This window comes from Theropithecus gelada, chromosome 15 (assembly GCF_003255815.1).
Source record: "Theropithecus gelada isolate Dixy chromosome 15, Tgel_1.0, whole genome shotgun sequence".
Classification (NCBI taxonomy): Eukaryota; Metazoa; Chordata; class Mammalia; order Primates; family Cercopithecidae; genus Theropithecus; species Theropithecus gelada.
The window spans coordinates 88,462,700-88,488,497 of record NC_037683.1 but is presented as its reverse complement, the minus strand read 5'-3'; the positions used below and the strand labels follow the sequence as shown (position 1 = coordinate 88,488,497).

The 25,798-nt window shown below is 37.1% G+C and overlaps 1 protein-coding gene across 2 annotated transcripts in view; it reads left to right on the top strand.

The window, feature by feature from the left end:
• Nucleotides 1–25,798, top strand: part of CARNMT1 (carnosine N-methyltransferase 1) — a 45,584-nt gene that overhangs the window by 11,626 nt on the left and 8,160 nt on the right. The window contains exons 3-6 of one of the 2 annotated variants that reach the window (XM_025360761.1): nt 226–389; nt 16,310–16,450; nt 17,402–17,580; nt 19,621–19,734. In XM_025360761.1, coding sequence (XP_025216546.1) covers nt 226–389; nt 16,310–16,450; nt 17,402–17,580; nt 19,621–19,734 — 598 coding nt within the window. Of the gene's footprint in view, nt 1–225; nt 390–16,309; nt 16,451–17,401; nt 17,581–18,892; nt 18,981–19,620; nt 19,735–25,798 lie in introns of those variants that run through there. The other variant, XM_025360762.1, reaches the window with a different exon arrangement.

Genomic DNA, 25,798 nt, shown 5'->3' with positions numbered 1-25,798 from the left:
ATGGTGGTTTTATGATTAATGGACCTTAATCTTTTGAGGGTAGCAGTGAGACCACCAAACTCTTTTCATTTAGGATCTCAAGCTGCACTTGAACCCCGGTTGAGGTGAGAGGCTAGTGATTTATCCACTAAACCACCTATATAGCCCCTTAGTAGCATGTCTATTTAACCATAATAAAAGTGGATTACTGTCTCAGAAGCTAATTGATGTCTGTTTTTTAAACAGGGGAATGGAAAGATTATGCCAGCATCTACATTTGACATGGATAAGTTAAAATCCACATTGAAACAGTTTGTGAGAGACTGGAGTGAAACTGGGAAAGCAGAAAGGGATGCCTGTTACCAGCCAATCATTAAAGAAATTTTAAAAAATTTTCCAAAAGAGAGATGGTAAATAGTACCTTGTTTTTAACCAAGTTTTTAAAGTGTATAAACACTTGAGTTTCTTGATAAAATGTTTCACAGTCTTGCTTCATTGTTATAGTTGCTGTGTGCCTGTATGTTTTACATGTGTAAGTGTTACATTTGTTATTGGATACTCTGTGTGAGGTTACAGTTATTATTTTGAATAATTTTTGTGCTGGTGCTTAGGGGAAATTACTTAGAAATTAAATAATAAGGTTGTATGGAAAATTATCAATGATGTGTATCTTTTTATAATTTGCTTTATGGCGAAGCAAAAAGAACGTAAACTTTTAATCCCCTCATTGTGACATAGTTGTAAACAAGTGAGGGACCTGTACCTCTGAGCAAGCAGAGATTCTTAAGTTTTTTGTGCCCTGGAACCATTGGTCAGTCTGAAGCCCATGGTCTGCTTTTCAGCATAATTTTTTTCTTTTTTTTTTTTTTTTTGAGACAGTCTCACTCTCTTGCCCTGGCTGGAGTGCAGTGGTGTGGTCTTAGTTCACTGCAACCTCTTGTCTCCTGGGTTCAAGTGATTCTCATGCCTCAGACTCCCAAGTAGCTGGGACTGCAGGCTTGCACCACCATGCCTGGCTAATTTTTGTGTTTTTGGTAGAGACAGGGTCTCACCATGTTGACCAGGCTGGTTTCAGACTCCTGACCTCAAGTGATCCGCCTGCATCTTCCTCCCAAAGTGCTGGGATTACAGGTGTGAGTTACCACACCTGGCCCAGAATAACAATTTTAAGTGAGTAAATTTAAGTGCATAGGATTACAAAGAAAACAGTGATTTTGAAATACAGCTATCAAAATATTTAAAAAGTAAATTTGTGATGCATTTTTTAAAAATCATATATCACTTTAAATACAATTTAACTGCAAGTGTAATTACTGTATTATGAAAATGCTGAAAGGGAGATACACTGTTTTGAGAACCTCAGCTAATGTGAAGTGAAAATATATGTGATTTATCTTCCTGATAAAGTCAGAGGTATTGCTAAAACTGTTGTTTGTTGCCTGCATCTGTAATTGAAGAAAAAAAAAATCAGTTTCTGAAATTAAAATGTAATTTTTTCCTATTCTCTTCAGAGACTCAGTGAATTCTATCCACAGACCTCTTGATGGATAGAATTTAATCCACCTAACCTCAGTCCCAGATTAGGAACCCCTGATTTAGGGGTATATATTTAACGAAAGCTACTGGATGGAATTCAGTCTTATTTAAAGATATTTTAGAGCGGCTCCTTTTCCTCTCCTTCGCCTCCTTATTGATTGACAACTTTACGTTTGAGTATATGCTTTCAGAAATTTCAATACATATGTGTCTCTTCTCTCTGTTTTTTGTTGGGACATTTTATTTTATTGGTTATTATTTATTTATTTATTATTTTTATTTTTCACTCTATTCCCAGGCTGGGGTGCAGTGGCGCTGCTCACTGCAACCTCCGCTTCCTGGGCTCAAGTGATTCTCATGCCTTAGCCTCCCGAGTAGCTGGGATTGCAGACACCTACCACTATGCCTGGCTATTTTAACTATTTCGAAATAGCTTTAAAATTACAGATAAGGTGCATGAATTATATGGAGACCTCCTGAATTCACTTATACTTTTTACCTGAATTCACCAGTTTTTAACATTTTGCCACATTTGCTTTTATTGTTTCCTCTTCCTGCTTCCCTCCGTTCCTCTTTCCCTTGCATTATGTATGTGTATGTCTGAAACCATTGAGGAAATTTAACCCTGAATACTGTTATGTAATTTACAGTCTACATTCAAGTTTCATAATTTACTGTGGTTCATACTGATAACTCTTAATTCCAATCCCAACTCTATAGGATTCTCCTTGGTTTTCCCTCTTCTCACTTTGCTTCCAACAACATCAGTACATTTACTTACTCGCCCAGTTGTCTACAATACACACAGAATGGTTTCAGAATTGCTTCATTCATACCTCTGTGAGAAAGAAACCTACTAAAAAGAGTTCGGGATTTGCTAATAGTTATTTTTCCCTTAGACAAGGTGGTATAGTGAATTTATTCATTGCAATTTACCCAAATTAGCTCTCCCTTCAATCCCCAGCCCCCTAGTGTTTTATCCCTTCCCTTTATTCTATACCCCATTTGGATAATCAGTATCATTGGCATCTTGTTTATTCATGCTTTTATTCTTTTTTTTTTTTTTTAAAGAAAGTAAGTAGATGTGTTTTTTTTCCTCTCTCTCTCTTTTTTTTTTTTGGACACAAAGTGTTGCTCTGTCATCCAGGCTGTAGTACAGTGTTGTTATCATAGCTCACTCTAGCCTTAAACTCCTGGGCTCAAGTACTACTCCCACCTCAGCCTCCCAGCTAATTTTTAAATATTTTTTGTAGAGACAGGGGTCTTGCTATGTTGAACAGGCTGGTCTTGAACTCCTGGCCTCAAGTGATCCTCCTACCTCTGCCTCCCAAAATGTTGGGATTACAGGCATAAACTACCATGCCTGACTTTTTTGTTTTTCTTTATAGTTACCCCCTTTGGTCATCCACAAAAGATAGTGCACCATACATTTATTCTGTACCTTGCTTTTTTCACTTAGTGTCTTCTGGAAATAGCTATACTATCAGTTCATAGAGCTCTTCAGTCATTTTTTTTCCCCAGCTGAAGATTATTCTGTTATTTGGATGTATCATAGTTTATTCAACCAACTTTCTCCTACATTAGGCTATTTAGGTAGTTGGCAGTATCTAGCAATTATACATAATGTTAAAATTAATAACTTTATGCATATGTATTTTTATATTATTGGAGGTATAACTTTAATTATTTTAAAATAACTTTATTTGATAATCTTTTAAAAAATCCGTAATATAATTTCAGAACTAATTTATTCTGATTTCCCCTTACCAAATTTTAGAATATAAATAATGCCAAAGGGTTTGTTTATTTTTCTTTGCAGCAGTTCCTGACCAGTCCATGGTGAGAAATATCAGTTGGCACTTAATTGCATCATAACAAATTATACCCAGTAAGGATGATTTTTCAGGTCTCAGTGCGTGGGTTATGGAAATTTTCCATCATGCATTTTTTTCTGCTGCAATTATAGGGCCTATATGTACTTATGAGAATTGGAGCTAATATCAAAGACAAAAAATGGTGGGGCCCTTTCCCCAACAGTCCACCAAGTTTTGAGGAAAAGAAGTATCAGTTGAAATAGCTCTGAAGAATTTATCTTCCTGGTTCTGATAAGTAGATCTCATGGTCTCTGATTTAACAATACATGTAGATAAGATTTTTTAAAAACACAGTGTAACAACTTGAACTTTCCCATGCAAACTCTGTAACCCACTGTCAACATGGTTCTGTATTTGGGCATGGATCATCCTGAAGAAAAATGCAGCTCTAATTTTTAAAAAACTCTTAAAACTTGAAGACCTGGCCAGGCGTGGTGGCTCACACCTATAATACCAGCACTTAGACTGAGCCGGATGGACCACTTGAGGGCAAGAGTTCAAGACCAGCCTGGCTAACATGGAGAAATCCCGTCTCTACTAAAAATACAAAAATTAGCTGGGCATGGTGGTGCACACCTGTAATCCTAGCTACTCGGAAGTCTGAGGCAGGAGAATTGTTTGAACCGAGGAGGCGGAGGTTGCAGTGAGCCAAGATCATGCCACTGAACTCCAGCCTGGCCAATAGAGCAAGGGCTGTCTCAAAGAAAAAAAAAAACAAACTTGAAGACCTTTGGTGCCTGGGCTCTTAACTGACCCAGCATATTAATGTACATTTAGAGCTCAGATATAAGTGATATTCAATCACATCTCAAATGGTCAAGGATATATAGTATTTGGCATCAAGACCTTGAAGCTCTCATTTGCTAGCAGAAAAATCCTTAGATAGTTCCTTTCATCGGGTATGTGTGCCGGAGAGTGTATCTTTAATTTAAATTCCTAGAAGTGGGATTGCTGCATAACACATTGATTTCAGTTTCTATAGGTCAGGAGTCTAGGCTTGGCTTAACTGGTTCTTCTGGGTAGGAGCTTACAGGGCAGCGATCCAGATGTCTGCTGGGCTGTGTTTTCACCTGGAGACTTGACTGGGGAAGAATCTGTCACTCATGTTTCATTTTGTTTAACTGCAGTTGTAGTACTGAGGCAGAATTGTTTTCATTGTGACTGTAGGACTGAGGGTCTTAGCTGCTCTCTGTTCGTCAGTTGGAAGTCTGCCTCATCTCCTAGAGGCAACCCACAGTTCCTTGTCTTTCCCAAAAGGACCACTTCATCAAGCCAGCAAGGATGGTGTCTATATCAAGCAAGCTGTCAACCGTCTTACAGTGTTGAACAGTCATAGAGCTGGGTGTCAAGGCTCATGTCTATAATCCCAGTACTTTGAGAGACCAAGATGGGAGAATCACTTGAGGCCAGGAATTCAAGACCAACTTGGGCAACATAGTGAGACCTCATCTCTACTAAAAATTTAAAAATTAGCCAGGTGAGGTGGCATGCACCTGTATAGTCCTAGCTACTCTGGAGGCAGACACCAGGCGAGGGGATCATTGGAGCCCAGGAGTTCAAAGTTGCAGTGATAACCTTACTGCATTCCATCCTGGGCAACAGAGCAAGAGCCTGTCTCAATAATAATAATAATGACAATCATAGGAGGGACATCTCATCACCTTTGCTATATTCTGTTGGTTAGAAGCAAGACATGGGGACCAGGAGGTAGGGAGCGTGGGAGTACCACTACAGGGCCTGCCTGCCATAGTCATTACTATATTCTTCTATAAGGGTTTTACTGTTTTTTCTGTTTACTGGCAATGTGTGAAAATGCCTGTTTATGCACAGCCCTAACAAATACTGTAGTTTTAAGCTTTTGACCTTTTGCCAGCCTGATGGGTGGGAAATTGTATATTTACATAGTCTTAATTTGCATTTCTCTTATGAGTGAAACTGTCTTCATATGTTAAAGGGTCATGTTAACTTTTTTTTTTATTTTGAGAATTATATATTTATGTCTTTTCCCCTCAGTTTTTTATTGAGGCGAATTGCATATAACAAAAGTAATCATTTTAAATAAATCAGTGGCATTCAGTACTTTCACAGTATTGTACATCTACCACCACTGTGTAGGTCCAAAACATTTCATCAACCTGGAATAAAACCTCATACCCATTAAGCAGTTACTCCCCATTCTCCCCACTCTACCTCCACCTTATTTATTTAGCAGTTTGACTGTGAGGTGTCTTAAATGTGGTTTCCTTTGTATTTATCTTGGTTGGGGTTTGCTAGTGTCTTGGGGTTTGGGTAGATCTATATCATCAATTCAGAAATGCTTTGCTATTATCTCTTCATATTATTTCTCTATCATTTTCTCTAATTCTTTCTCTTCTGGTACTCCAGTTACATGTATATTAAGTATTAAACCATTTCATGTCATCTCTTAGGTTTCACATGACTTTCCACACACTCTTTCTCCTCCCAGCCCTTTATAGTATAATTTGGGTAATTTCTGTTAAGCTAACTTCAACTTCACTGATTATTATGCTAATCTGCTGATAAGTCCTTTGAAAGAGTTCTTGGCCTGGGGTGGTAACTCACACCTATAATCCCAGCACTTTGGGAGGCTGAGGTGAGTGGATCACTTGAGGTCAGGAGTTCAAGACCAGCCTGGCCAACATGATGAAACCCTGCCTCTACTAAAAATAGAAAAATTAGCTGGGTGTGGTGGTGTGCCCCTATAATCCCAGCTACTTGGGAGGCTGAGGCAGGAGAATCCCTTGAACCCAAGAGGCAGAGGTTGCAGTGAGCTGAGATCATGCCATTGCATTCTAGCCTGGGCAGCAAGAGCAAAACTCCATCTCAAAAAAAAAAAAGAAAAGAATTTCTTCTTTCTTTCTTTTTTTTTTTTTTTAATAAGAGAGTAAAAAAAAAAAGAGTTTTTTTTTTTTAATCTCTTATACTCATTATTTGATTTTTTTTTAAATTTCTAGCGCTTACATATATATCCGCAGCCATACACATATACTCTCTGCTCTCTCTACCGAAATTCCCTTTTTGTATATGTGATCTACATTTTGCACTAGATGCTTTAACATACTTTTCATGGATATTTTAAAATCCCTACCTGATGATTCTTACATTCTGTTTATGTGACTGTTTTCTTGAAGCCTTCCTTATAACAATGAGTTCCACATTATCTTGCTTCTTTGCATGTTTCTTAATTTTTTTTAATTGAATACCAGACATTGTATGTAAAGGAATAGTAGACAATAAAGTAATATTAATGACCAGAAAAAAATCATTTCTCCTTAGTCTTATTAGGCCACTAGTGGGCTGGGGGATGGGGGGAAGGGGTGGTGCTGACTGAATCATTAAGTGATTTTAATTTCTAGTATATTTGCTTGTATTAGCTGCTTCTAATAATCACTTATTTGTCCATAAGTCTTGCATCTAGAAATATGGCAATGCAGGAATATTATTGCTTTCTGAGGTTTCATATGCATCTCACCTTTTATGTTTGATGATTTTAACATTTTTCCTGCATCAGAGTAGTAGGAATATCTTTGCAACGTTAAGAAATACTTGGTATGGGTTACTTACACCGAAAAAAAAAAAAAAAAAGAAATACTTGGGCTGGGCATGGTGGCAAACACCAGTAGTCCCAGCTACTCAGGAGGCTGAGGCAGGAGGATTGCTTGAGCCCAGGAGTTCAGGGGTGTAGTGTGCTGTGTGCTCTGATTGCACCTCTAATAGCCACTGCACCCCAGCCTGGGCAACATTGCAAAGACTTATCTCTAAAGTTGAAAAGAATTTAAAAAATAAACTAAAGTTTTTATAGTTTTAATTCCCAAGTTTAGGTCTTTGATCCATTTTGAGTTAATTTTTATATGTGGTTAAGGTAGTAATCCAACTTCATTTTTTGCATATGGATATCCAGTTTTTCCAGTACATTTGTTTAAAAAACAAAAACAAAAAGAAAGACTGTCCTTTCCCGATTGAATGGTCTCGGTAGACTTGTTGAAAATTAGTGGACCATATATGTGGGTTTTTTCTGTACTCTGTATTCTGTTTCATTGGTCTGTATGTTTATCCTTATGCCATAACATACTATTTTGATTGCTGTAGATTTATAAATTTCAAAGTCAGGAAGTGTGAGTCCTCCTTTGTTGTTTTTCAAGATTATTTTGGGGCCCTCTTGTAATTCTTGTGAATTTCAGGTTTTTTCATTTCTGCAGAAAAGGTTGTTGGAATTTCGATTAAGGATTGTGCTGAATATATAGATTGCTTTGGGCAGTACTGAGGTCTTGACAATGTTAAATCTTACACATTATCACAGTATGTCTTTCCATCTATTTAGAGCTTAATTTCTCTCAGCAGTGTTTTGTAGTTTTCAGTGTATAGGTCTTTCACTTTGGTTAGATTTATTTGTATGTGGTCGGGCATGGTGGCTCATGCCTGTAATCCCAGCACTTTGGGAGGCCAAGGCAGGTGGATCACAGGGTCAGGAGTTCAAGACCAGCCTGGCCAACATGGTGAAACCCCATCTCTACTAAAATACAAAAAGTAGCTGGGCATGGTGGCATGCGCCTGTAATTGCAGGTACTTGGAAGGCTGAGGCAGAAGAATCGCTTGAACTCAGGAGGTGGAGGTTGCAGTGAGCCGAGATCGTGCCATTGCACTCCAGCCTGGGCAATAGAGTGAGACACTGTCTCAAGAAAAAAAAAAAAAAAAAGATTTATCTGTATGTATATAATTCCTTTAAATCAAACTTATCCAACCCATGGCCAGTGGGCTGCATGCGGCCCAGGACAGCTTTGAATGTGGCCCAGCACAAATTTGTAAACTTTCTTAAAACATTGTGAGGTTTTTTTTTTATTTTTTATTTTTTTAAGTTCATCAGCTGTTGTTATTGTTATTTTATGTGTGGCCCAAGACAATTCTTCCAGTGTGGCCCAGGGAAGCCAAAAGATTCGACATCCCTGTGTTAGATGCTATTATAAATGGAATTGCTTTCTTAATTTACTTTTCAGAATTTTTGTTGCCGGTGTAGTAGAAACACATCTGATTTTCGTGTGTTGATCTTGTACCCTGTAATCTTGCTTTTTAGCTCTATTAACTTTCTTAGGGATACTTTGTGGATCACATTATGCAAAAAGAGATAGTTTTTACCTTTTCCTTTCCATTTTGAATGCCTTTTGTTTCCTTGTTTCTGTTCTTAGGGAGAAAGCTTTCAGTCTTTCACCATTGAGTAGCTGTGGGACTTTCATAAATACCCTTTATCATGTTAAAGAATTTTCCTAGTTTTTTTTTTTTCTAAAGGCAGGGTCTCGCTCTGTCACCCAGGCTGGAGTGCAGTGGCATGATCTTGGCTCACTGCAACCTCTACCTCCTGGGTTCAAGCGATTCTCCTGCCTCAGCCTCCCGAGTAGCTGGGATTACAGGCGCCCACCACCACACGTGGCTAATTTGTGTATTTTCAGTAGAGACGGGGTTTCACCATATGGTCAGGCTGATCTGAAACTCTTGACCTCAAGTGATCCGCCCACCTTGCCCTCCCAAAGTGCTGGGATTACAGGTATGAGCCACCACGCCCAGCCAAATTTTCTTAAATTTTCTAAAGGTTTTTCTGATAAGAGTGCTGAATTTTGTCAAATATCTTTTTGGCATCAGTTGAGATGATATATATGTTTTTTATTCCATTAATATGATATATTTCATCAATTGATTTTCTTATGTTGAACCACCCTTGCATTCCTGGGATAAATTCCACTTGGTCATGGTAAATAATCTTTTAAATAAATATTGTTGTTTCCAAAAAGATGTTATATTCTTAAAGTTTCTAGTTGGTATTCTCTCTCAATAGATATATTCAGTGCCCTACTTTATAAAGTAATAGATACTAGTTTAATACTTTCTATAAAGTCTAGGTATACCTCAAAATTCAAAATATCTGTTGTTGAAATATATGTAGGTTTTAATTGATAAGGCTTTTAATAGAAATGTACCAAAGTTTGAGTGAATGTTGGAGGCTGAATGTGAAATGTTTATATCAACATCATTTCTGGCACTTAAAACATGACTTTGTTTAGACTCAGTGATTATAGAATCATGTATGAGACCATTAATTAGTGTAACTGTCAGCAATACTAAAAGGGCATGCCATTGTTAAAGATAATTAGTGAACTAGCACACACACTTACTTTTCCATTGTTATTGTTACTTGACAAAATGTAAACTGGTGAGGAAAGGATGAGTTAACTCTAAATGGTAACAATAGGTTATTTTTTAAATAAAAATAATTTAAAACCATTCTAAATAAGTAAAACATTTTACAGGATTTAAAACTTAAAAGGTTTCAAGGGATATATACTCTTCTTCCCATAACTGTTCTTCATAACTGTTCCTCAGTTACCCAGTTTCCTTTCCTGAAAGTAATTGTTATAAAAGTGGATAGGTATATATAAACTTTAAATGAAGTACCCTGAAATGTAATATCTATTGCACTTTTTTTTGGTTATATTTCTTTGTATGTTACTTGTTTTACTTACTTGATTTAGATTGATTTCCTTATAGTAGATAAGGTAAGCTATCAAAAAAACCTAAACAGGAAACCTAATAAAACACAGTAAAGGCTGCATCCATATTGAAATCATAGCTTTGCCAGAATAAGTAAAGCCTAGACCCTGGAAAAGGGGTATTAGGCGGGGTCTGGTGGCTCATGCCTGTAATCCCAGCACTTTGGGAGGCCAAGATGGGTGGAACACTTGGGGTCAGGAGTTCAAGACCACCCTGTCCAACACGGTGAGACCCCGCCTCTACTAAAAATACAAAAATTAACTGGGCGTGGTGGCGCACACTGGTAATCCCAGTTACCTGGGAAGCCAAGGCAGGAGAATCGCTTGAACCTGGGAGGTGCAGGTTGCAGTGAGCCGAGATCGAGCTACTGCACTCCAACCTGAGCGACAGAGTGAGACTCCGTCTCAAAAAAAAAGAAAAAAAAAAAAAGAAAGAAAAGGGTCATTAATTGTAGCCCTTCAGAATCCAGGTTGATGCTAGATAAATTCTGGTCAACTTTATGTCTTTCAGATAAATTTCTAGGACTCTGTTTATGCCACAGTAAGTACCTGGGGAATTTAATGTGTTTATACTCAGGCTGGAGTTAACACAAATTTATGTCAGCTAGCCTTTTATTGTGTGTGTGTGTGTGTGTGTGTTTAAATTTCACTGAAGGCCTTTTCTGATTGAACTGCCTATAGAAGAACATATACTTAATGAAATATGTGTAGAATTGACTATATTTGTGGTCATTAAAATATTTTTCCTAAGGAAACACATACATCAGTTTCTCCAATTTGTCTATGTTTAGAGTTTTTAATATGCCTGAGTTTGCAAGCACAAGCAGCTTTGAAGCCACAGATTGACTTGCTTTTGTGTAGAGTCTGTTTGTTAATTAAGGAAATGCTGTTTTCGTTGTGCTGAATGCCAAATACTTCAGTAATTATTATCCTCTGGTTTGTTTTTGTTTTAAATAGGATTTGAACACTAGTGAGCAGTTGCTTATTGAAATTTACAATATATATGTTTTTAATTTAAAGAATGAGCTTAGGGTTTAAACCTTTTTCTCACATGTGAGCATAAACATAATGAAATAACTCTTCTTAATTGATGGTCAGACCAGTATGTATTGAGATTTAAAAAAAAAATTTTCCAAGTGAATGTCTAATCATTTAAATATAAGAATTCAGTGTTGTAAAGCTTATAGTAGGTAAGGAAATATAGATTCTTAAGTTTGCATCCTGTCTGGAAGGAAGGCTAACATGTCAAATCACATTTTTTGAGTCTAAAAGTTGCTGGACTATATTTTTTAGATCTTAATTTCATTAGCCCCTTCAATTTTAGAAGACTTTGAAGTGATTTGTGGGGGGAAAACTGTTATTTCTTTGCATTTTAATATATATACACAAACACTCCAAAAAGATACTGATGCACTACTGACTGGTTGAATTCATTTTTTCTTTTATATAGTTGAGCATTAGGAAAAAAATACTCTGAGCTCTAAAGAAGCATTTTTTCCCACTTAAGATAAAATAAATAATGTAAATTATAGTTCATGAAAAGATTATTTTAGCTAGGAGAACTCATTTTAAAAAAGAAAATGGAGGAAATTGGAGGAAATGTAGACTGCCAAATAGTGCAGGTGGTAGTTTGGAGACTAAAGATAGATCTCTCCCTCATCCTGAAAGCCTTCCTAGACCAAAGACAAGTATGTGTTTCATATTTCTTTCATGTCAAGATTTCAAGTGCTTACAGATCTAGAGGAATAACACAGTAGAAAACCACTCAGCATTCATAACCCAGTAGACAAATGCTGTAAATAAATCACAGAAAAAGGTATACAGGACACTCAATCTCATAAGCAAATGCAAATGTAAAAACCACCTTAAGATGCCAATTTTTACTTACTGCAAAGGTTTAAAAGTTAGATAACTATTAGTGAAGGTGTGAGGAAGCATAAATACGTTGCTGGTGGAAGAATAAATTAGCAAAAAATTACATAGAACAATTTGGCTTATTTGTCCAAATTCAAATGCAAATCTTGGCCAGGTGCCATGGCTCACGCCTGTAATCCCAACACTTTGGAAAGCTGGAGTAGGTGGATCACCTGAGGTCAGGAGTTCAAGACCAGCCTCGCTAACATGCGAAACCTGTCTCTACTAATAATATAAAAAATTAGCTGGGTGTGGTGGCATGGGCCTGTAGTCCCAGCTATTCAGGAGGCTGAGGCAGGAGAATCACCTTAACCCTGGAGGCGGAGGTTGCAGTGAGTCAAGATCGTGCCACTGCACTCTAGCCTGGGTGACAGAGCGAGACTTTGTCTCATAACAAAACAAAACAAAAAACAAATGCATATCTTGATTCCTGAAGTTCAATTTAAGGGAAGTTGTTCTACACATATATTTCTGCCTGTGAAAGTTACTCATGCCACTACATTAGTGTAGTGTGGGAAGTACAGTTTTTCAAAATAAAAAGGAGTTATTCATTCTAAGGGTATTAGTTTTAACATTATGATAGTGAAAGATTGGAAACAATGTAAATGTCCTTAATTAGGAGATTCTGATAAATTATGTTACAGTCATGCAGTGAGTTAAGGAAGCTCTGTGTACTGCTATGAAAGAGATTTGGGGTATTGTATTAGATCAGGGGTTGGCAGATGTTTTCTTGAAGTGCCAGACAGTAAATGTTTTAGGCTTTGCCGGCAATGTGTTCTGTTGAGACTGCTTAGCGCCTTGTTGTAGGAATGTAGCAATAAACAATTCTTAGATGAGTGAGTATGGCTGTGTTTCAGTAAAACTTCATTTACAGTGACAGGTGACTCGCCTGCAAGCCATAGTTGTGGTACGTGTTAAGTGAATGATGCAAAGTGAAGAACCTTGGTATGTAAACTATAATAGAAGTATGAATGAATTGTTGAAAGCATAGAGAAGAGAGTTCAGGGAACTTTGCCTGGGATATTTAGGAAATATAGATGAAGTGATAATTTATAATGATAAGGTAATAATTTGAGTTTCTGTGGGTAAAAGCTCTAAAGATTAACATGAGGAAGTCTTTTCGGGGATCAGTGAGAAGTTATCTGGCTGAAATAAAGAGTTCTTTGTTGGGAGTTGATGAAGAGGTAAGTTAGGAGGTGTTAAACACTCTTGATTTATAGTCCATTTTCTATGATGAATAAAAAAAATTTTGGCTGGGTGTGGTGGCTTACGCCCGTAATCCCAGCACTTTGGGAGGCCATGGTGGGTAGGTTGCTTGAGCCCCTCAGGAGTTCAAGACCAGCCTGGGCAACACGGCGAAACCCCATCTCTTAAAAAATATAAAAATTAGCTGAGCATGGTGGCACACACCTGTAGTCCCAGCCACTTGGGAGGCTGAGGCAGGAGGATCGTCTGAGCCTGGGAGGCAGAGGTTGTAGTGACCCGAGATGGCACTATTGCACTCCAGCCTGGGCAACAGAGCAAGACTGTCTCCAATTTAAAAAAAAAAAAAAAAAAAGAACTTCAATACTAGCTCTGTTAAACCTTGACATTTTGCCATATTTGCTTTAGATCTTTTTTTCATATTTAAAAAAAATTTTTTTGACTGCTTCAGCAGAGCAGGGCTACGCCACAGGCAATGTGCTCAGGGCAGCCATATTTTTTAAAAGAAGTAATTTTGTTTTTATTTTAAATTTTTTGATGTAATAGATTATTGAGATGTTTTTCATTACTTTTTATACTGTCTTTAAATTTGGTGTTTATTTTACACTTACAGCACGTCTCAATTTGCACTAGCCACATTTTAAGTGTTCAGTAGCCACATGTCGTTAGTGGCTTTTACTGTACTGTACTGTACTGTACCGTTTGACAGTATTCTACTGTGATTCAAAGAGAACCACTGTAGGTACTTAAAAGTTGTATTTACTTCTACCACTAGGGGTCAGCCAAGTGTCATAATATTGACCCAACAAGACAGCATTTTGTGTTGGAGTTTTAAAATTTACAACTGCAGTGCAAAGATTGTTCTGTGTGCAACAAAGGAAACCTCTGTCAAGAGCAATATTTACTGCTGGTGAAAAAGCTGGAGCAGAGAGGGTGATGGAAATGTGATCTGTGGCCTCTTTAGACACATGGGCTCCATGTCCTTACAGATGTATCCTTTCTTCTCCATTCCCGTTTGTCTTAAATAAACTGTTGAAACTTTTCCTCCTGTTATTAGGGAGATCACATTTGTAGTAAATGTACTGCTTCTCCGTATTTGTACCTTATTAACTAGGTAAACTTGTTGGCTTATTTTCGCTAAGAATCTCAAGTAGGCACCATTTGATTACTGAGCCACATATTGTATGACTCTCTATTCCTGCTTAAAAAACAGTTCAGCCTGGTTTAAGGTTGTCTCACCATTAAGGTCTGTATTAGATTTATATTTCTTGTTCTCCACAGAAATGACCTCATAGAAATGCCCTAGACTTTATGCGGATTCATAGCAGAAATTCCCACTTAGAGTGCCTTAGTTTCATACACATCATACACATTATGCTGTTAATATCCCTTGTGTAAAGACCAAATGAAGAAAATCTAGCTAAGAACAAAGATTTAGGGAAAAATTTTCTCCATCTTACCCATTCATTGCATAGTTCTTGATCATTTTTTCAGTTCTAGAGGGTTTGTTTTAATGCATTTCTTACATGTCCACTTCCTCTTTGTCATAATGCCAGTAATTTAGATCTATATTAGTGTCTGTTAACTCTTAAGATAGGACTTTGATATATTCTGCATTCTGTGACTTGATGATAGCCTTTCAATAGCAGTTTTAATACAAGGTACTGTTAATATATTTTCTGCCATTAGGTTGAGGTAGAGAGTTCTGTGGCTCTGTTTAGTTAAGGATAATTTGGTAAAATCAGTCATTAAGTTAACTTTCCATAAGTTAGCAAAATAATTGTTGTTAACATTATTGGCACAGCTTTCCCTTCAGGGTAGCATAATTTCTAACTTCTGTGTGGTAATATTTTACTGGGGTCATCAGCCATTTGGAAATTGATTGCTGGTTATTTTTATATAAATATTTAAATACTATATGAATTTACTTCCAAATCCTTTCGCTTTCTGTTGCATGACTTTGATCAGATAATTAAAAAAAAAAAAAAAATTCTAAGCTGAGAACAGCCACTTGCTGGGGTAGGGCTGGAAATGCATGTTATGATTGGGCAGATGGGAACTGAGAAAAGAAAGGTAATTCTGCAGAGTAGGGGTTTTGGTGGGCCTGGTAGGGAGTGAGAAGTGAGAGAGCATTAGGTCTGAGTAGCAGGCCATCATGGCAGGTCCCTTATATAAGGAATAGCACCAGAGTCCTAGAGCTATGAGTTTTCAAAAGCCCCATAGTGTTCTTTCTTTTTTATTTTGAAGTGTGACATGCAGAGGTTATATGGGCTGCTAGTAAAGTGCCCTGTTGCTGCTTGGAGCATGCCAAACTTAAAGGCCATGTAGTTAAAGATAAAAAATAATTACTAGGAGTAGATTTGGAAATTGGATTTGATTTGTGAACCAAATTTAGGAAATACAGTAGTGAAGTTTCTTTTTACTTGACGTGATATTAGCTGATTGTATACATTTTCCTTTGGCTTCTTATAAGACTACAATTTTAGTTTCCTCGGGATTATATTGATTTGCCAAAATTCCTAAGAAAAAGCCTTGTTTTGGTAAAGCTTTTAGTGGTTTGAAAATGGAATGATGGATCTTATGTGAAGGAAATATGTAATGGCAGTGTGGTGCTAGTAGGTAGAGATCAATTTGGTTGTGAACCTCTGGTTTGGTGTAATATATTTGTAATCATGTATGTTTAATTAGAGGGCCGTTTCCCATTTCCCCCATGAAAATATCCCCTCCCTCACATTCTTGTCAACTAAAACATATAAGGATTTAGAGATATACCCGACACATTAAACTCTACATCTTTTTAACATAAACAATTGGGTTACATATACAATTCAGAAATAAAGTTATGTTGTATTTATTGTCCCGTATGATGAAGTACTTTTGTTCAAACTCTTCATGTTTAATTGGGATCCCTTGGAATAATTTGTTTTTCTAAGATGGTTGTTCAGGGTGTCAGCTTATTAGGAATATGAGTGACTTTATAAGTCTTCAGATGTAAGGGGACTCCTTTTTTCTGAAAAATAATTTTTGAGGGCTAAAACCCTCATTTGATACCGGAACATACATAATAATTCCTTATACCTCTTATTTTTGATATTTAGAAGTATTTCTTGATTGTGAGAAGTCAGAGTTTTAGTGAGCTTATTCTTATTGAGTAAATGAGTAAGTTTTTAGTTGTTAATATGGATTTTGTCTTTTTCTTTTTTTCTTTGAGGGGTTGGACATAATTGCCTTATTTCATTTCAGGGATCCTTCTAAAGTAAATATTCTGGTACCTGGTGCTGGACTAGGAAGACTGGCCTGGGAAATAGCTATGCTAGGTTATGCTTGTCAAGGAAATGAATGGAGTTTTTTTATGCTCTTTTCTTCCAACTTTGTACTCAACAGGTATTTAATTTATTTTTTGCTGGAAATAGTAATTTCTCAGAATCAGATTGACTTACCTATTTTCTTGAACAATTTTGAATTTGAAGATAAGTACATAGCATTTGATTATTATATCTATCACAAATGTTTCTTATGTTAAAATCAAAGTACTTGTACAAATTATCACTTGAACCAATTGCCTAGTTATTAGAATGTTGAAACAGGATGGGTAAGTGACTTTATAGAAGGTGACTGGGCATTCCATGAAATGATTTCTGTACAAAATCTTCAGGACTAAGTATGAACCAGGAAGGAGTATTTTTAAATTTATTCCTTAAGCTTCTTTACCTCCTTGTTTCTTTAGTTAAATAAGAGTTTAGTTTAGCAATTATAACTTTTTCTCCTTAATCAAGTTCTTATAAAATGGCCAAGTATGCTCTCATGACTGAGTTGGAAAGATCTCTCAGAACTTGTGTGGCCTCTTTTGGAAGGCAGTGGAAAAGAATTGTTATTTTTAAAGCCAGAAGATGTACATTGAGTAGCTGCCTTGTTTAAATAATATGTTGTCTCGGATGGCAGTATGAGTTTTAGGGGGTTGGTGAAAAAGGGAAAAAGAAGAGGGTTATACAAAAAATAGATCGCAAACTGTTTTAGTTGAAACCAGTACCATTTTAAAAAACCTCGTTGGACTGTTTTAGTTGGTTTTGAAGTTTAGAAATACATTTTTAAAAATTTGAATGAACAGCAAATTTATATCTTTGAATTTACTTTTTTTCTGTCTTTAATCCATAATTGGTTGCTCATCTACATGTATATGTACATTTTCAGATAATTAGGGAAGTTGTAATAGTGACTCTTTAAATATTAATTTTATGTGCAAATCTTCAATTAAACAGTATATTTTAGCATTTAAAGTGGATTTTCTTGGTAAAATATTTAGTTAACACCTGATTTTATACTCATATTTTGCAGATGTTCTGAAATTAATAAATACAAACTTTATCCTTGGATCCATCAGTTTAGCAATAACCGGAGATCAGCTGATCAGATTCGACCCATCTTTTTCCCTGATGTTGACCCCCATAGTCTTCCTCCTGGTTCTAACTTTTCTATGACAGCAGGAGATTTTCAAGAGATTTATTCAGAATGCAGTAAGTCAAAATCAAGCATTTAAAAAGTCTTGTCCTTTATTCTAAATTTAATGAGCCAATTTTATCCTAAGCCAAGGTTTAGATCATTTATTTTGACGGTAGAACATAAGGCATATGTCAGTGTCAATTTAGAATGTTTTTCAAGGTCATGTACAAGGCAGTGATAGGAAATAAGAAGTGTAAGATATCTACAGTCAAGAAATTTAGATATGGGCCCTATTGGGCCCATTAATACTAAGAGATACCATGTAAACAAAGTTTAAATGAGTAATGAATACCAAAAAAATGAAAGGTTATTAGTGTAAGAAGGAAGCTGTTCATAGTGAGGCTATGACTTGAAGGTTGAGAGAAATAGCATTTGAGGCAGACAGAAGTACAAAGGTATGAATAAGGTGATTGGGGATGGCAGCACAGCTGTACTGTCAGGGAAAGGAAATATTTAATGGGAGATTTAATGGGATTTAATGGGAGCTATTGCTAGAAAAGTAAATTTGTTCCAGATCATGGAGGACTTTTATAGTCAGGCTGCGCAGTTGACTTCAACCTGGCAAACTGTTGAAGAAATCTGAGCTAGGCATGAGAGAAAGGGAGATGATAATTGGGAAAGAGGAGAGGGAGATTGGCAGTAAAAGGAAAACAAAATAGAATAGTGAGGGTTCAGCAAGATCATTGAGTCAATAGGTATTTGTTGAGCACCTACTAAGTACCAGGTATGTTCTAGGTGTCAAAAGAGAACAGTGAACAAAACAAAGTCCCTGTCCACAGAGAACGTCTATTCTAATAGAGAAAGTGAGGCAATAACAAATCTAATATTGTAAGGAAGAAAAAATAAGCAGGGAAGAGGGGTTACAGAGTGACTGGGGAGAGGCTGCTGCTTTATATAGAGTTGTCAGGAAAAGCCTTTTAGAAAGCCTTTTAGAGTAGAAACTAAAAAAGAAAAAAAGTGTGGCAGAGAACCTTGAAAGAGTACAGAGGCAAACCACTGAAATATTTGAAGGGAAAATGTTGCAGATGGGGAATGGCAAGGGAAGAGGATTAGGGAGTATAGAGAGTACTTGCTCTGCTCAAGGAGAAGCTAGGCTGTAGTAAGCAGTGGGTACAGTGGTGAGAGGTCAGCCTCAAGAAGATTTGTTGAGGCAAACTTGTTGGCAGGCAGGCCATAGCAAGGACTTGGAATTGTACTCAGAGAAACAGGATGCCATTGGAGGGCTTGAAGCAGGGGCAGCAACAACACAGATTGTTTTTATTTATTTATTTATTTATTTATTTTACAACATAGAAAGTTTTTGTTTATTTTTCTCTGAACTCTGAGATTGGGACAACCTGTACTCTGAAGGAAGAAAGGGAGAGATGGAAGATGTTAGGTGTTGTGGATAAGGAATGAAATGTTGGAAAACATCACTGGGGCAAGGTTTGAGAGAATAGATGATGAAGGTAATCCTCCATGGGATCAAGTGACTTTATTGCACCAGCATTTGTATAGACACCATACCTCCTAGTGGCAAATGGTGTTCTCTGGTGGGTTCCCACCCACTGCTTCTGCCTGCCCCTGGCTCCCCTTTTTCCCTGGTAATTATTCGAAGTTGTGGTAGATGTTGAGGTATTTGAATGTCATTCATTTCTCAATTGGCAACTGGTGCCTGCAGTCTTCTGAAACCTGCCAGAATTGGTGGTTAACACTAGTTTAAATTTGAATGACTATTGTTTTGTTTTAAGTGATTTTAAATGAAGGCTAGTAGTTGAATAGAGGATAAACAAAGCTCTTACAAATATAATTTGGTAATAATATGTAGAGATTAGATTATAATATCAGTGTTATTGGGGATGATTTCCAAATTGATTACTTAATTAGATTATTGATATCAGTATTTCTCATAAGTGATTGTTTGGTTACTGTGACTATCGTGTTGATCAGAAGTTTAGCTTCTGTATCTCTGTCAAACATTAATACTCTGTAAAAGGTAACTGGAAAATTTAAATAATTAAAAGAAAAAAGCAAAATAACATAACAGATGCAGTAATTTGATTTTTCTTCATTAGATACCTGGGACTGTATTGCTACCTGTTTCTTCATAGACACAGCTCACAATGTAATTGATTATATTGACACAATATGGAAAATACTCAAGCCAGGTGGAATTTGGATAAATCTAGGTAAGTTTTTTAGTATTTACTAAAATTTTATATATTAATCTGAGTACTTACAGCTGTATTACATTTAACTTCACAATCTCAAATGTTCATGTACATCAGAATTATGTTGTAAATGTTTTAAATCCGCTATAGTTTCCTTTAGACTGCATCCTGGTGGTGATCCCTCCAAAGGCAGTGGAAGCTCAAAAGTTGTATATTCATACTGAGGTCAGTCTCACAGTCGTTGTAATTTCAGTGTATACTGATTGTTGATCTGATGGTAGGTAATCATTCCCTCACTATCTCCATCCCACATGCGGAGACAGTGGTCCGTTCTGTTAGGAAGAGAGCGTTCTGTTTTTCTTTCTATAATGAGGCATAGGGGAGAGATTTTACCTCTCCCGTGGACTCTTCCTCCCTAGTACATCCATATACTGGGAAGAGTGTAGGTGTGATAACTTCTGTGATTACCTTGAGTTAAAGAATAGAAACATAATTTTTTTAATGCAAAAATCTTTTTTTACTGCATTCTACTTACTACTCGATGCTAGAAATTAAATGATGAGTATAACATGGTCCCTATAGTCCAGAATCTAAAGGAAATTGCTGCTTTTCTCCTTTTTAAAATAAAGGGGGTATAATGACAGGTAGATATACATGTGTTCTTTAATGAGATATATAATCTGTGTTCAGAAAGACATCCAGACTAGAACATAAAGGTTTTCAAGATAAGGATTATTATACTACATAAAAGGACATAACGTACATGGTTTTGAGCCCTTGACCTTCCAGATGGGTCTAGTTTTGTGACTGATTTCTGTTACCTACTCTCTTTTTAATGATTTTAATTTACCAGAAATTTTGCCATTTGGGACTAAGCCCTGGAGGTCGTAATAAGTCTTTTGCAAACTTCTCTTAGGAATTCCTTAGGACCAGATGAAAGCAGCTGTACGGTGCAATCATAATAAAATAAATATCCCAAACCTTAAGACTTCTTTAAAAGTAGTTACCTTGGGAAATTTTTCCCAAAGAAAAATGGAAAGATATTACCTACTGGGTATTTGCTTACTGTGGGTTAGGTACTGTGTTGGTCCCTTATGGAGTCTCAAAGCAGCCCTGTATTGAAATGGCACTATGTTATAGTTGAAGAAACTGAGTCTTGGTTTAAATAACTAGCAGAACAGTCCTGTAGCTTACATGTGGCAAAGACAGGCTCGAAGCCCAGAGCCAATTTCTTGATTACCCTGGGTTAATTTATAAGTTAGCATTAAGATGACCCTGTGTTTACATAATTAAATTTTTTGACCCCCATTACTGAGTTATGATAAGGTTTTATGTATTTCCAGAGCATGCGACTTTCATAGAAACAGCTTTTTTGTTTTAACATTTGTTTTATTGGTTTATGAATATTTTACTAAGTTATATGATACAATAATTGTAACTACCTGAAGCACATACAGTTGGCTCCTGATAAGTATACTGTTTGATAAGAGTAGATGTACTATAGTGTGACTTACGATCTGTCATGGGCATCAGAAGTAATGGAGCACGTTGGTTAACAGGAAGTCAGTTAGGAGAGCTAATTCCACTATGGAGTTTCAAAACAATTTTGAAAATTGTAATAATGGAGAAACACAGTCCTTAAAAATAGTTATTTGGAAGGTTAATAATTTACAAAGTATTAACTTACACATCTTTTGCATGTATAAGTTAAAGAATGTAAAAAGTCTCAGAATCAGTTTTCTTTTAAATGTTATGTTCTGGGCATCTAATCTGTGTTTTTCATTTTTTATGCTATGTACTCAATTTTTGACTCCATATTCCTCCTACCTAATCTCATGGCTTTTCCTGCTCTTTTGATTCCCAATCTGTATCTCTGGTCCAAACATCTCTCTCGTGCTCCAAGCCAGTATGTCCAACTTGGATGTACCACAGATACTTCAAAATCTTTGTCTCAAGATCAGCCTGGGCAACATGCCCCAAGACCCCATCTCAAAAACAAAACAAAACAAAACAGAAAACGATTCCATGCCTCCCAATATCTTTTCTATTCTTCATCTACTCAGATTCCCCCAAACAAAAATACTGGGAGCCTTTTGTTACGCCTTTTATTAGGTCACTCAGGCTACCATAACAATTCCACAGATTGGGTGGCTTAAATAACAAGTTTATTTTCCCACAGTTCTGATGACTGGAATTCCAAGTGCTCACCAGGTTGGTGTCTAGTGAGGGCTCTTCCTTTGATTTGCAGGGGTTACCCTCTTGCTGTGTATTCACATAGCCTTTCTTTGGTTGTGCGTAGAGGGAGAAGGAGTGAATGAGTGAGCTCTTTGGTGTCTCTTATAAGGACACTAATCCTATTGAATGAGGACCCCACCCTTACAACCTCATTTACCTTAATTACTTCCTTAGAAGTCCTACCTTCAAATACAGCCACACTAGGGATTAGGGCTTCAACATATGAATTTGGAGGCAGGGGGACACAAAACAGTCAATAGGACCCCTCTTTTTCCTCACTGTTTGTCTCTAGTCAGTCTAAAAGTTGTATCTCCTAAAGCTACTTAATCGCTCTTGAATATCCTTCTATTCCAGGGTTTCTCGATTGTGATACTGACATTTGGGCTGGCTCATTCTTCAGTGGGAGTGATGAGGGAAGTGGGGGTCTGGCTTGTATATTGTAGGATGGTTAACAGCCTTCCTGGCCTCTAAGACCCCAGTAGTACCTCCCAGTTTTGACAACCAAAATGTCTTTAGATATTGAAAAATGTTGCTCTCTGGGGCTGGAGGGTGTTGGCAAAGGCATCCCCAGTTGAGAACCATTGCTCTAATTTCTGGGTTTCTTGCCTGGATTAGCATTAGGATTACTGTAGTCGTTTCCTTAAGGATGCCCCTGCCTTCAAGTTGTCTTCAGCCTTTGTCATTTCTCCACATAATCACCAGTTACCTTCCTAACATGCAAATCTGTTCCTGTAAGACTCCCTGCATGAAACTCTAGCTTTCTGGAAAACCTGAACTCTTCAGGATTATGTGCGATGCCCTTACGATATTTCTTCTGTCTCGTGTCTCAGCTTCTTCTTATTTTTTGTTTTTTTATCACCCCTTCTCTGACCTTAAGTGCCAGTCCTTTGACTTAGCTCTTTCTTTCTCTTCTGTTTTCCCTTGGCTAGTCCCTGTGTGTTCTTAAACACTTAGCTCAGGTGATCCTTTTGGGTTGGGTTAAGTATTCTGTATTTCTTATGTTCTAAGAGACTCTGCTGTAGCATATATTTCAGTTTGGTGTTAGCACTCATATGCTTTTGTTTTCACTGCTAGTCTCTAAGCTCCATAAGGGCAAAGATCTAATGCTTCCTAGTCACCTGGTACAAAGCCTGGCAAACAGTAGATATTAATGACTGTTACATCTATGTGTGAATGTATTGTTTCAAAATTTGAAAAAGGGAACATACTCAGATGTCCCGAAGACATGATGAAGTGCCATCTATATTGGTAAATTCATAACATTCTTATGGTTTTGGCTTTAATTGTATAGACCTGGAGGCTTAAGTTACTCTGTAAACTGAGAGATCAACCTCTTGGGGATGGTTTTACCCTAACCATGCTTATGTAGATTAGAACGTCAGTATATTCATATATAATGGGAAATGTAATGGCCAGCCATTCTGGAACAAATGACAGAGGTAAAATTATATATGAAAATGTTGCCCAAATTGCATGAAATCAGATTGGGGGGGGATCATTAATTTACAAAATGCTTTAATTAAGGAGGATGTGATGGACTCTTTAACACTATCCAGTTTAAGGAAAGCTAGTAAGCCTTTGAAGGGGACTGTTATGCATATGTCCTTTGGGTAAGGCTATGATTTAGGCAAAGAACAGAAGAATGCCTGTCAATTCCCTTTTTCAGTTTTTCATCCTGACCAGCACTCCTTAAACACATTTATTTATAATCTCTTCTAAAAAGAGAGTGTGTGTGTATGTATGCATTGATAAATTTGGGAGTCAGGTAGTGGAGGGCAGGCATTTAGCTACATCTGGAAGAATTTAATAAAATGAATCTGACTATATCTGAAAAATTAAAATGTAACTACATCTGGTAAAAGTACCAAAGGATATCTTCGTAAAGTGTATTGAAAGACAGGTCTTATCAGATTTTAGAGCATTATGAAGCTACAGAATTTTTTTTTTTTTGAAACGGAATCTCACTCTGTCGCCCAGGCTGGAGTGCAGTGGTACCATCTCAGCTCACTGCAACCTCTGTCTCCTGAATTCAAGCGATTCTCATGCCTCAGCCTCTCAAGTAGCTGGGGTTACAGGTGTGCGCCACCACACCTGGCTATTTTTTGTATTCTAAGTGGAGATGGGGTTTCACCACGTTGGCCAGGCTGGTCTTGAACTCCCGACCTCAGGTGATCCACCCACCTCAGCCTCCCAAAGTGCTGTGATTACAAGTGTGAGCCACTGTGCCTAGCCTAGAATTTTTTACAACATGAGATTCCCTTTAAAAGGTAGATGACTTAACACATACAGCCTTTCCTCATTATAGGAGTAGTAAAATTATAAAAAGGTATAAAACACATGGACAAAGAATGGCAGGCATGTTATTGGGGGACAAAACAATGTACTAATTTTTAGAAGTTGGGGTAGATAGGTTAGTTTTGCAAAGAAAAACATGTGAGAGCCACGTTACCTGAATAACTCTGGAAAATGAGGTGCTGTATGGAAAAACCTAAGTTGAAAATCTGTATATAGAGAACAGTTGACTCCTCTACAATCAAGATGCCTACCTTATATGCCCATTTCCACTCCATGCTCAGGTGGGAGACCAGAAGTTTAATTCCCTAGAAAAAGTAAATAGGAAAGGAGCAAGATTTAGGAAAGCATGTCCTCGTGTAGAATGGAGGCAAAATGTAGGGCAGAAAAGAAGGGGATTAATGGAAAACTTTGGAAAATGCTCAAGCAGTGACCACCAGTCCAAGCTATCTCCAACCCCTACCCTGCTTATAAAACTTACCGAGGTTTGGCCGGGAGTGGTGGCTCACACCTGTAATCCCAGCACTTTGGGAGGCTGAGGCAGGCGGATCACGAGGTCAAGAAATTGAGACCATCCTGGCCAACATGGTGAAACCCAGTCTCTACTAAAAATACAAAAATTAGCTGAGTATGGTGGCGCATACCTGTAGTCCCAGCTACTTGGGAGGCTGAGGCAGGAGAATTTCTTGAACTCAGGAGGTGGAGGTTGCAGTGAGCTGAGATTGCACTCCACTGCACTCCAGACTGGCGACAGAGTGAAACTCCATCTGAAAAAAAAAAAAAAAAAAACTTACTGAGGTTTAAATTCCAGATGTTTTGCACAGATGCATGTCATGTTTCTTGGAGTGGGCACGTCAATATTGCTATATGAGCTTATTTTAAAATTATAATTGTTTCTTGTATCTTTTTCTGTCTCTTAAAATCTTTATGCCTAACTTTTTAGATTTTTCAGACTTTTTGTGGCAATCTTTATGTTTTAGGTGTGTCTCTTACAAACAGCATACAGTACATTTTTATTATCCAGTCAAACAATCTTTATCTCTTAACCAGAACTTTTAGAGCCTTACATGTTTGTAAATGGTTTAAATCCACTTGTCACAGATTTGGCAAGTGGTTTGGCCACCTTTAAGCTAGTTCTTGTTCTTTCATGAACCCTGTCACTGTTTGGTACCTCCTTTGTGAAACAACCAGATATTCCAGGCCCATCTTGTACTTTCTCTGACCAGCCATTGTTTCTAAGGATTCCTGGTTCCTTTTAATGGGGAATGGTTTGTAGAAGTGGAAAATCTAATTTCTGCCACTGGAGTGGTATTGTATCTAGGCCTTTTTGGCAAACAGCGTAGGAAATATATGTATATGTCTGTCTATAAAAATCATATGTATATATGTGTTTGTAAAAATCATCAAAGGAGGGCCTTAAGAAAAACTAAACACACACACACATACATACACACAAACAGACAAAATCGTAAGTTCATACTGATAACCTTAGTTCCAGTTCAACACTCAGTATAAAATATACTAAGGTGGCAGGTAGCTTTCAACACTTAGAATA